Here is a 12,870-nt window from a genome sequence, read left to right as displayed (position 1 = left end):
ATTTTCAGTGGCGGAATATTTTGATCACTAAAGTACATTTTATAATCTTATACCTCTCGAAACTAACTAGAGATGCACGAAACGCATAGGCTTACTGCCAAGCGTAACTAATGCATATATATTTCGCTTTTAAAGCCACGTGGTGGCGCTGTTATCGTTATTAATGTCAAAAATATTTGACAGTTGTGTTGTAAAGTGAATAAACTGAATTTAAAAATAATTCGCACGAAAAGAATTATTGCGTGCACATCGCAAGCAAAAAAATATTTATGTTCCATATCTTCCATGAATACACACACACACACACACACTTTCTCTCTCTCTCTCTCTCTCTCTCTCTCTCTCTCTGTCTGTCTCTGCATGTCTTTGATCACAGGTTCGGAAAAAGGCAGCTGTCGTGCTGCTCCCTCCTACAGAGCAGAACAAACGCTATATTCATCTGCCCCTGAAACTCCCCCGAGCAACTTCAGGACAGACGGAGGGAGCGCCGTAACATCGTTAACGCAGCCGGACGCAGACGCGCGCGCCGTCTGATCTGATCCGCTGTCAAGTCCTTACGATGTGGAAGACCTGCGGCGTCCTGCTCGCCTGGGCTCTGCTGCTCACGCTGCACGTGCGAGCTCAGACTCCGAACAGGTAAGTTTCTTCAGTCCTGATGCGGGCGCGCTGAAAGCTCGCGCGCGACCGCACGGACCTCACGGATACGCGCGAAAACAAACAGCGGTGTGTTTTACAATGACCGTTTGAGGCTTTGCTGTAGAAATGAACGCGGCATCGATGCAGATGTGTGTTTTTTTTTCCTTTGTCTCGTCTAGACAGAGCTTCACGTGTGGTGGGAATATCACAGGACAGTCGGGTGTTGTTGGTAGTCAGGGTTATCCGGGCGTCTATCCGCCGAATACCAAATGCGTGTGGAGAATTACAGTAAGTACGAAGAGACTGGTTTTTACGTATTCGGGTAAAAGAAACGCGACTGTACGTGACGTTTCGGCTTTAATAGACTACCATATGTTCATTTTCTGAAATAAAAAATCACTGCCTGGTAATGAATAGCGTTGAGGTCAATTTAGTTTTAGGCTTTGAACGCCGTGGCAAAAAATAAAACACTATGTGGTGTTGCCATGTTAAGTTAAATAAATGAATAAAAAGACAGACCAATCAGAAGTCAGTATGACAAAACGAACCAATCACTATGCAAATGTAGCATCCGCTGTTGCCATTTTGCGACCTTTAGTCGCAAAATGTTCCTGGATCGACATTCTCGTTGATACCGGAACAACATTCCAATTAACCAATCATATTTTTTTCTGGAAATATCATTTTATGCTCATGTTTGGGGTTAGGTGCTTCTACACTCTTGTTAATCAGCCATCATTTCCCACTGATTTTAGAAATATATACAGGGTAGGGTTAGGTTTGGGGGTAGAGATTGGGACAAGGCTGTATTTTTGGACGGTAATGTTTATCCAGAATCCACAAAAAATGTTGATCCAGGATCATGTCTTACTTGGCAAAATCTTTTGTATTCTTTGGGTTTAATATTAAAGGAACACTCCACTTTTTATAAATAGGACCATTCTCCAACTCCCACAGAGTTAATAAGTTGAAAACTGATCTGGCGACAGCGCTCTTAGCATAGCTTAGCTTAGATCATTAAATCCACTTAAAGCAGTAGTATCGCGTTTGAAAATGATCAAAGAGTTTCGATAAAAAAGAAAAATGAACAAAGTGTAAATTTCTCATTTTCTGACGCTCTTAGTACACAATATAACTACAGAAGAGTAAAGTTAAAATGGAAACTGGAAACTCTTTTTGAATGCGATGCTACTGGTCTAATTGGGTTCAATGATCTATGCTAAGCTATGTTAAAAGTACTATTGCCAGACACAGACTGGCTGAACAGATTTGGTAAAACTCAACTTAGGGGAGTTAGAGAATGAGTATATTTCCAAAAAACGTGCAGTGTTCCTTTAAGCGAAATGCTATCTTGATGAAAAGGAAAACCGTGGAAAAAATCGTCATTGGGCTAGTTTTGATTAGCAGTACACCTTTTGACATTGCTGGGTTTTCAGTTACGGAAGTCGTCATATTGGGGTAACTTTGAGAGCAGTGGATGGAAGAGTACCACAAATATATTTTGCATTCCCATTTGCGCAAAAGGAAAACCTCTGCAATAGTGTTTTCAAGACTTGCATTCAAAGGAAACATTGACAGAGACGGCAGTCAGAACGATGACAGATTTAAATGCAAACATTATTAAAAAAATGAGAGGATTCATGTTGCTGATGAAAGTCTTGTAAAGAGTTAGTTTTTTGGCTGGTTTTATTTCAAAGACCTGGCAACCCTGAATCCATCTGCAGTACACTTTCAGAGGAAAAAGGTACAAAAGCGGTCACTGTGGCTGTACTGTGGCTTTTAAAAGTTACTGATATGTATGATTTTGGTACTTTTAGGTACTAGTATGTACCATTTTAAGCTACCAATATACCCTCTTAGTGGTAAATAAGGTATATAGTTGCACTTCTTGAAAATGTACAGGCTCAGTGACATCTTTTGTACCTTTTGTCTTAAAGTGATATATGTCCAGGAATGCATCCACACAACTCCTGCACTCATAAATAATGTACTTTATGTACAGAACGTCTTCGCTGAATATAGTACATGCTGTTAAAGTTTGTCAGACACTCTGTGAACTGCACATTATATGCTAAAAAAAAGCTTGCATTCTAGACAGGCAGATAACACGGGTTTTATCAAAGTTTTAATGTGTATTTATGTGTTGTTAGATTACAAAAGTAAAGTAAAATTAGGAACGCGAATACTGCATGTACTGTAATGATGATGATGCAATAGAAAGTCATGGCGAGAATCAGTATGTGTGTGGTTGTGCTCTGACTTTGGTTTGGCCGCTGGCCTCATTACATCCTTGTGGCAACTCCAGACTCATTCTAACTTTTTATTGCATTGCCATCATTGCATATAAGAAACTCAGCTGGTGACCTGTCTGACTAAGAGGGGTTTTTTTTTCCACCTTATTTTAAGAACCTTAATTATGCTGCGTAACGTTTTCCATGTTGCTGCAGTAAAATACATGCTACAATGTATGTAATGTTTTCTCTTTTCTAAGCCATGAACCAAACCCACCGACCGCAACACCGCAAGCGTTTCTGCAAGTCATTTCTAAAATGCAAAGAAACGTAGACACTTCCATAGTCACAATAGGATGTTAAACACTACAGTGTATTTTTTAAAAGCGCAAAATGTGAACATTTTGCTATAAAATTTGCGTAATTTTATTTCAGCTAGTTGGAAATGCTTTGAAATATCTTCCGTTAGTCACGCTTGACTCCTGTCTGAGAATGACGTGATCAAATCAGACATGTGCATGAATATAAAGTCTGCCAGATGTTTGTGAGCTCAAGCGCATTCTGAACTATTTGGGTCTCTGTGACATCCGTTTCTTGCAGGTTCCAGAGGGCAAAGTGGTTGTCCTCTCTTTCCGTTTTCTCGACTTGGAGAGTGACAACCTGTGCCGCTACGACTATGTGGATGTTTACAGCGGCCATGCTAATGGACAGCGTCTCGGCCGCTTCTGTGGGACGTTCAGGCCAGGAGCCCTTGTTTCTACGAGCAACAAAATGCTTGTTCAAATGGTTTCTGATGCCAATACAGCTGGCAGCGGCTTCCTGGCTGTGTACTCCGCTGCCAACCCAAATGAACGAGGTAAGAACATTGTAAAAATGGACCATAAAATTGGCAGATAACAACACTGGCTTGCTCTGTTCAGTTCTGCAGAGCCAAAGGTGTTTAGTAGATGTTTAGTGTTAAATTAACAGTTTGTTATTTTTTTGACATACCACCCTTCCCTTACTTGCAGGTATTATAAATAAAAGGATTGTGTTTAAGAGGGCAAAGGTCGATTTTAATGATCGTTTAAGAGCTATCTGACAGCTCATAGAAGTCAGAGGTCAAGAAAATGCAGGGGGAAGAGAAATTAATCTGAGACGAAACGGTTTCCGTTAAGTTAATCACCGAAAGATTGACACAAAATGGAAGGAGAGCCTGGTTTTAATTTGACTAGTTGAACATAAAGGGATTTTCTCTGCAGGTCTGACAGTTTATTTAGACTGCTCTGTAGGAGCGGGGAAGCTGAAGATCGTCGCAGTGTCTTTTGTAGCATGATGTGGAATTTCTCGCAGACGGTTTTCCAGTGATTCAGTGATTGGTCAGACCCCCGGAGGCCGTCTTGCTCGGAGTAAGTGTATAAGCCGTGAGACGTCTGCTTGGCCTGAGCAAGACAGCTGGAATTTTAATGATTTAGATTCTGTTTTTGTCCGTCAGTAGTTGACAGACAGTTGATGTTGACAGACAGTTGGAAGCTTGCAATCATCATCATGATCGCAGATGTTATGGTTTCGGCAAAAAGGAAGAAAAAAAGGTTTTCACCGTAAATAATAATAACAGTAATAATAAATAGTACTTTTATATAATTGAATTCAATAATTATTTCATTTATGGCTACACTTGATTTTGAGAGACATTCTCCTAAGTATTAGTATATTTGTAACTACATGTCAACCGATTATCATGTAATACCGATATCAATATTAGGGACTAAAAAAAGGACTGATATTAATAAATCGGCCGATATTCTTAGTGTATATTATAGTACAGTTTGGACACCTCCCATTTGTGTATATAGAATACAGTATATACCTGAAACAGAATATATACACAGGTGCCACTCGGTTTAGTTAGAATGTCATGGAAAAGTTAATTTATTCCAGTATTTCAGCTCAAATTGTGAAACTCGTGTAAACTCAAAGTAGTTTAAGTTTTTGGTTCTTTAAATTGTGATCAGAAATCGTCCGCATTTATAGTCTCTTGGTTTTTTAAAAACACAATGAACCAACACCAGCAGATGACATTGCACTGAAATCATCACAGACTGTGGAAACTTAATACTGCACTTTAAGTAAATTGGGCTTTGAGCTTCTCCACCCTTCCTCCAGACTCCAAATGAAATACAAAGCTCTCATCTGAAAAGAGGACCACTGGGCAACAGTCCAGTTCCTCTCCAGGTAGGACGCCTGTGACGTTGTTTGTGGTTCGGCAGTGGCTTAACAAGAGGAATACGACAACTGTAGCCAAAGTCCTGGTGGCTTTTGATTCTTGAATCAGTTGGTTGTGCATCTTTTTCTTCTTTCTTTCCACACTATTTCACTATTTCATCAACTTTCTGTTAACATGCTTGGTTACAGCACTCTGTGAACAGCTAGCTTCTTTGGCAACGAATGTTGGCTTACCTTCCTTGTGAAGGGTGCCTATGATTGTCTTCTGGACAACTCTCAGATCAGCAGTCATCCCCATGATTGTAACCTAGTGAACCAAACTGAGAACCAAACCATTTTCTAGGCTCAAGAAACCTTTGCAGGTGTTTTGAGTTAATTAGCTGATTGGCATGTCACCACATTTCAATGTTTTTGAGATTGTGAATTGGTTTTTGTTAAATGAGTCTAAAACATTACGATTAAAAAAAACCAAAGTCTTAAAGTACTTCTGTCTTTCTGCATTGATTTTATTTGATGCACAATTAAGTTTCACATTTTTTAAACTTTTCCATGACATTCTAATTTACTGAGATGCACGTGTGTGTGTGTGTGTGTCTGTGTGTGTGTGTGTGTGTGTGTCTGTAAGTGTGTGTGTGTGTGTGTGTGTGTGTATGTATGTGTGTGTCTGTGAGTGTTCAGGTTATTTAACAATAAACTTTATTCTCTAAAATAAACCTGACATCAATGCACTTAACACACTTTGCATCACTTATTATAAATAATTTTAAACTATAACTATATATATAACTATAAATATAACTGTAGAGCAACAAGCTGCGGCCAATCCAACAGGAACAGGTTTATGCAGGACGCTTTTATAAATGATTATTAATTTTTTTAAATTAAATAATTTAAAATGAATAAATAATAATAATTGTAATATATTTTTGTTATTTTCTGATAATCAAATGAACATGCGCATGAGGATTAAACTTTTTACAGTTTAATATTCACAGGCACAATATCACGATTTGATCACGAAGCGTACAGACCTGTTTTTTTATTTATTCATCACAAATATGACGGGGTGCTACTAATGTAGCAAATGGGTATGATAAGCTCATGGTCAGAGTAAAAGACGGGACATTGTATATTTATTGCATTTTTGTGTCTCACCAAATGCAGTGTTAAAGCGCTTTTAAGCGGATTCAAGCCACCACCGCACTGCTGTCTAGACGGCAAAGACTTAACTTTTCAATCTGCTACATTACTGACAAACTGTCATGTTTAGGCATGAGTGATCCCGACAAGACAAGCGTGAGTTCTGGGATGCGGCGTGGCTGCTTAAAAACATCTGCAACAGGCTCATATCGGTCGATAAAATCTGCAAAACATTATATCGGTCGGGCTCTTAACTAATACCAGCTAACTTTAACGCTTTTGCATATACATATATATCGCAATCTTTCACATTAAGTCTTCATATTAATGTGAAAACAACAAAGACTTCAGACTTTAGTGGTAGCTTTTAAGTTATAATCACTGATACCAATACATTGGCTGCTATTACATTGAAAGCTGTGACTCAGATCTGACATGTACATTCATAGTTCAGTTCAAACTTTATTATGAAATGATACAGATTACAGCACACTTGTCATATTTGATATACGATATATAACTGATATATAGCCTGACAACATCTCCTCTGACCCCAGTTCACAGTTGTTTCTGCAGCTGTATCATTTCCGAAGTTCTTATGACTAGCCTCATATTCTCTGGTGCAAAATCAAGTCACAAAGCCTTTGGCAGGATTCGGGTTCTAGAAGCAGGAGGTCTGGATAAAAGGTCTCAGATGAGAAAAAGGATCAAGTCTGGAACCTCACATGATATATTCGCGTATAAAACAAGTCTGTATACTCTCTCATAATGACAAGACTGTAGGGAAGGACGTTTTAAAGCCGGCCGAAAATGATGCTGTGCAATTATCTCGTGCATTCCTTTTAATTAGGGGCGAGCGACCTCGCGCTGGATGCTCAGGCTGTGTTTAGAGTTATTTTCGTGGAATTTAAAAGAGGAAACATTTAGCAAACTTCTGTGTGGATGGATGTTTACAGGAGATCAGTACTGTGGTGGGAGATTAATGAAGCCGGCGGGAACCTTCAAGACCCCCAACTGGCCAGAGAAAGACTATCCTGCTGGAGTCACATGTTCTTGGCATATAGTAGCCCCGAAGAACCAGGTGGGCTCATTTGTGTCTTTGCATATTACAGTTTCTTTATTCTAACTTGAATGCAGACATGAATAATACTTCGGAAATTGCCCGTTTGATTACAGATTATAGAGGTGAAATTCGAGAAATTCGATGTGGAGAGGGACAACTACTGCCGTTATGATTATGTAGCAATTTTTAATGGTGGAGAAATCAACGATGCTAAAAGAATCGGGAAATACTGTGGTGACAGCCCGCCAGCGTATGTATCACATCAGTCGTGTCAAATCAGATCATTTTAAAATATCAACAAGCAGCTGTTTTCATTTTACATTTACATTTCTCTCCTTTAGACCCGTGTTCTCAGACGGGAATCAGCTCTTCATCCAGTTCCTCTCGGATCTCAGTTTAACAGCGGATGGCTTTATTGGTCATTACAAATTTAGACCCAAGAAGTTTTCCTCCACAACCATTCCACCAACCACGACAGCACCGCCCACCACCACCAGACCGATACGTGAGTACACTGCTGAGGGCAATTCTCTCTAATCATGTATGCAGTCGCTGACCTTAATGTTAGGCTACATTACAGGGGTCGCCTTAGGGTTAAACGTCACGTTTGAAGTCATGTTTATTTATTTATTTTAGTTAGTCATTCTCATTTTTTTTCCAACAATTAGGCCATGTCAAATTATTATTATCAAATCACCCATCATTACGTGAAACAGAAGACTGGAGTATTTATTTTATTTATTTCCCACATTTTTCCGGATTCCTTGAATTGTTATTAATGCTGTTTTAATGGTTGAAACTTAGGTCATTTAAAAGCTGTTTATTATTAATTAAAATAATGTAACTTACAATATGATTTAAGTGCAAAATTAATTAAAAGTTAAACATTGCATTTTTATAAATTATTGTTTTAAAAATATTTTTTTCCAAATTTTAAATAATTTTCTGTTGCATTATTTGTTTCTTTTTTGCAATTTTTCCATTTTAATGATTTATTTCAATTTTAACAATGAAAAAGCATGTCTAATCACTTTAATACATGTTAACAATTAAACTTTTACATTTCTATTATAGTGTGTATATATATATATATATATATATATATATATATATTTTTTTTTTTTTTTTTTTTTAATCCTATTTTTATTTCCAATAATTAAACGTTGTCACCAATCATCATGTGACACACAAAACTGAAGTAATGATACTGAAAATAAGAATCAATTATGATTTGCCTAAACTTTTGTAAACTAAAGATAAATTTCTAAAAATGACCAACTGGCCTAACTCTAAAATTATTATTTTTTAACTGTGTTAAACTGAACTGGAAGTACAACACCGCTAAAGTATTATTTAGCCAAAAAATGAATGAGCCAAAATATTTATCAAATGATTAGTTTGCTGTCCATTCATGGTAACCTAAGCAGACAAACCTTTGGCATATATACTCGTTGTTTTATTAGGTAAAATTCATCCTTTGATTTATTTAAATTATTTATTTTAATAAATACATGCATAAATGACAAAGAGCAAGTTTACATCCATTTCGTCTTTATCCTATTTCTGAAGCTCGTACCTAACCCTCACTTCCTGGCTTTTTGCACGCACATACTAAAAGATAAGCTCTGCTGGCTCAGAGTCAGTAAAACAACTTTTTGAAGTTTTTTTTTTTGCTATCTCTGCTCTTTTCTCCAGCTTTGAAGTACTCTGCAGCGCTGTGTCAACAGAAATGCAAACGGAAGGGAACCCCTGAGAGCCACTACTGTTCCAGCAACTTTGGTAAGAGAAGCCCTTTGCAGTTGATACTTACTTTTTTTGCTGAGACATGAAGACCCCTCACACACACACACACACACACACACACACGAGGTGGGACCTTGTGAGTTGTTCGCATTTTGTCTATGATCTAAGTACATGTTTTTTTTTCCCAGCGCGCTATCTTTGGCCTGCTGGTTTGTGTCAGTGTGTTTCAAAAGATTCCTTGAGCATTTTTTGCCATCAGCACACTGGATTTGTGTGTAGGATACAGCGCTCTTGTGTAAACAGACTGCAGTGGACTGTGGGTAAACTGTTGGTAAATGGGAGTGTTTATTCAGTCCAGTCGCTGGAACAGGTCTGCAATGTTCGTGACCAGGAGCGAGCAGATATTTCATTCTGATTTCTGCTGTTTACTTGGATTTGCATACGGGGAAGTCCTGTGGTTCGGCGGAGAGCAGAGTCGCGTTGAGAAACGACAACCGAATGTGAACGACGGTGGAAAATTACGTGCATGTTAAGGCAAATTTGTATAATCGCAGACTTTATTTACCATCCAACCTTGCAGAAACGAACAAACGCGAGTCTGGGGTGAAAATACGCTTTCAAATAACAGACATAAGCCATATTTGACGTTTCACAAATTTACAAGCTGCTGCTTCTAGTCCTCGGTCTATCAGAAGAACAAAAAGCATGTCATTTAGTGACTTTTTAATATAATAATTATGACTTTTTTATCGCAATTGTCAGAATTATATTATATAAACTTACAATTGCGTCATAATTACGTGATGCATTTAAATTACAAATAATTTTGGAAAAAAAGGGCTTAATTACGGTGGTCAGAAAAAAGTCAGAATTGTATGATATATATATATATATATAAGTCAGAATTGTGAGGTTATTTCACACAGTTCTGAGGGAAAAAAGTAATGTAAAAGGTTGTGAGAGAAAAGGCAGATTTGCAAGTATGTAAATAAATTTGCTTTTCTCGCATCATTTTATTTTTTAATCAGAGGCAGAAATGGGTTTCCATAATTTTCTTTATTTGCTGAAATTAAGAAAAGACAATAATAAAGACAAAAATGTTGCCAAATCCTACACTTTAGTACTCACAAAGGTGTTTTTTTGTTTTTTCGACCCATTAGTGATCACTGGGACGGTCATCACGGCTGTTACTCGAGGAGGTAGCATGTATGCCACCATCTCCATAATCAATGTCTACAAGGAAGGTAACCTTGCTATCCAGCAGGCTGGCAAAACCATGAGCACAAAGATCGTCATCCTTTGCAAGAAGTGCCCCTACGTCAGACGAGGTAAGCGAGACCACGGAGATGTGGTGTATATGTACGTGAAAACTGAGCTTCATATGCACACAGACAAATTGCATACTAGATTTATGAGAAAACTGCAAAAAATCCAGTTTTGCTTATCAATACCGTGAGTTTTCATACTATTCATACTCATTTTCATGAGACTGGGCTCATCACTGTAACCTCTCGTACCGAATACATAACTGTGTTCCTGTTAGTAGTGCTTCTTTGTTTGTCATTCGAAGTCAACCAAATATTGGTTTATTTTGCACTTCTTTTCTGAGATCAGCATCAGTTAACCACAAACCGATTTTCTGTTAACTCAACTGTGAGCTATGTTTGCCGGTAAGATAAAAAATAGTAAGCCAAACGCTGCACAAATGTTTGCTAAACAAAAGGATGCCTTGTTGTATTTTGCCAATTAAAGAAAGTCCGCTAAATTCAAGAGTTGCTGTTAAATGCGCAGTCGGTAGTATGGCGTCGGTTTAACTGTTTCTCCACCATCGATTGAATTCGATGCCATTTATGGGACAACACCTGCCTGAAAGCGACAGAATTTTCTAGCTTTCCGTGTTTTCACTGTTTATGGTAGGGGGCACTGTCGTGCATCTTCTAAAGGAGTACAGAATCACTGGATCGAAACAGGTGAAGAAGCAGAAATGTGTAAAATAACACGATCATCACGTTATGCAGCATATACTACCTAACCTTACTGAATAAAATGTAAACTCGGGAAATGATTTAGGACTGTGCAAGCTTTCGAGGTGCTGATGGAGAACTCTACTCCATCGTTGTTCGGAATCGAATCCAATAATTTGTATTTGACAATTAGATTTTCTCAGCTTTTTGTTATATTTTTTGAACTAAACTTGCTCACATGCAAGTGTTCATGAATAAATAAGAACCCAAAATAAAATGGCTTTCTGTTTAATAGCTTAGATGTTCAAATTTGGTGCAAATGATCAAAAATGTTGGCGGTGGCTGGAGCCTTAAAAAATGTTGGAGAAACAGTTGTTTCACATGAGGGTAAGAAATAAATAGTATTTTGGGTTACTCTTTAATTTTTATTGGGTTACACTTTAGACAAAGTAACTTTGTAACTACGTGTCAACCACATTTCAACTAATTCTCATTAATTAGCAACTAAATGTCTACTCACTTTCAGAGTAGACCGTTAGGGTAGGTTTAGGGTTAGTAGAATAAATTGAGATGTACTTGTAAAGTGTCTGATAGTCAGTATTTTGTAGTCCCATCAAAATAAAGCGTTAGAAGATATTAAGCAGACAGTCTACTAATACTCTAATGACTGCTAGTTGACATGTAGGTATAAAATGGACTATTAAAATAAAGTGTTCCTGAATTTTGGCAAGCAGTGGTGTTCCATCAGTTTGTTCCATGTTTGAAACAATATAAGCAAATAACGGCTAAATTAATTTCCACTAAATTTGTTTCATTTAAGTTGGTGGTGAATTAGTCAGCCCATTAAATAGTACTTAGCCCACTGTCAAAGTGTTTTTACGACAATATCTCACTGTCATATGTTTATGCAGTATATAAACATATGGAGTGGATAGTGCAAGTGAGGCCCCAGAGAAAAGCTGATCCAAAGCCCTTCCTGAATGTCTCTGCCGTTCCGTCACTGCATTCAGGTTTTTTCTGTGTGGTGTTGCTAGGTTTGAACTACATCTTCATGGGCCAGGCAGATGAGGAGGGCCGAGGAACGATCGCCCCCGATCATTTCATCATGGCTTTCAAGGCCAAGAACCAGAGGGCCTTCAACATGCTTAAGAACAAACGCTGCTGAGTTCTTAAAAGGAGATCTCTGGTCTTAAAATCCACACATGGGAGTGTGATGTCTTCATATTTGCCCTGCATGTCCCAACTTCCTTCATTGACTTCCTTAGAGGAGCCCAAGGACTGTTGAAGCACATGGCGCATGCCTGGTTGGGCTCTCGTGGTTCCTGCTTCTCTTCTTACTGTTGTGATGAGCTTTAAAATGGCAGCAAGAGCAAAAGTAGTAAGACATGGCAGGTGAAGAAAAGTTAAAATGTACAGATCAAGGTGATGGTGTTTCGAATGCCACAGTTTACAATGTAGTTCTAGATTTTTGATCAAATAGCAAAGTTAGAGGAGCTTTGTTGATGATGTCTAACAGGCAATAAACTAGTAGCACACCTTTGAAATCATGCTGGATATGTTACATTTTGTCTATAAAATATTTTCATAGAAACCGATACCTAATGGTAAGTGTTAAGTTATAAATTATTTGAAAAAAGAAAGAAAAAATTAAAAAAAAAATAAAGTTCATTATCAGTTAAGTCTTCATATTGTCTTCATGATTTTTGGGGAATTTGTTTATTGCATTTTTGCCAGAATCAGATTTCAACTGCTTTGAAAAGGAAAGCTTTTTTCTTAAAAGAAGCTTTCAAAATTCAAAATATTCAGGTCGTTTACATGGTCATGTCAGAACATCTGTTTCTAAAATTGCCTAGGGCTCGGAGTGCTTGACTTAATAAACTCTTGAAAG

General features: G+C 37.8%; 1 protein-coding gene across 1 annotated transcript; it reads left to right on the top strand.

The window, feature by feature from the left end:
- The first annotated feature begins 323 nt into the window (after positions 1-323).
- pcolce2b (procollagen C-endopeptidase enhancer 2b) lies at positions 324-12,661 on the top strand. Its single transcript, XM_043226926.1, has 9 exons — positions 324-636; positions 816-924; positions 3,468-3,723; positions 7,169-7,293; positions 7,389-7,525; positions 7,617-7,780; positions 8,971-9,054; positions 10,179-10,346; positions 12,017-12,661. Exons 1-9 carry the CDS (start codon positions 560-562, stop codon positions 12,145-12,147), a joined length of 1,251 nt encoding a protein of 416 aa, XP_043082861.1. The 5' UTR covers positions 324-559; the 3' UTR covers positions 12,148-12,661.
- The last annotated feature ends 209 nt before the right edge of the window (positions 12,662-12,870 follow it).

This window comes from Puntigrus tetrazona, chromosome 24 (assembly GCF_018831695.1).
Source record: "Puntigrus tetrazona isolate hp1 chromosome 24, ASM1883169v1, whole genome shotgun sequence".
Lineage (NCBI taxonomy): Eukaryota > Metazoa > Chordata > Actinopteri > Cypriniformes > Cyprinidae > Puntigrus > Puntigrus tetrazona.
The sequence above is the reverse complement of the archived record's forward strand: the minus strand, read 5'-3'. Positions and strand labels throughout refer to the sequence as shown.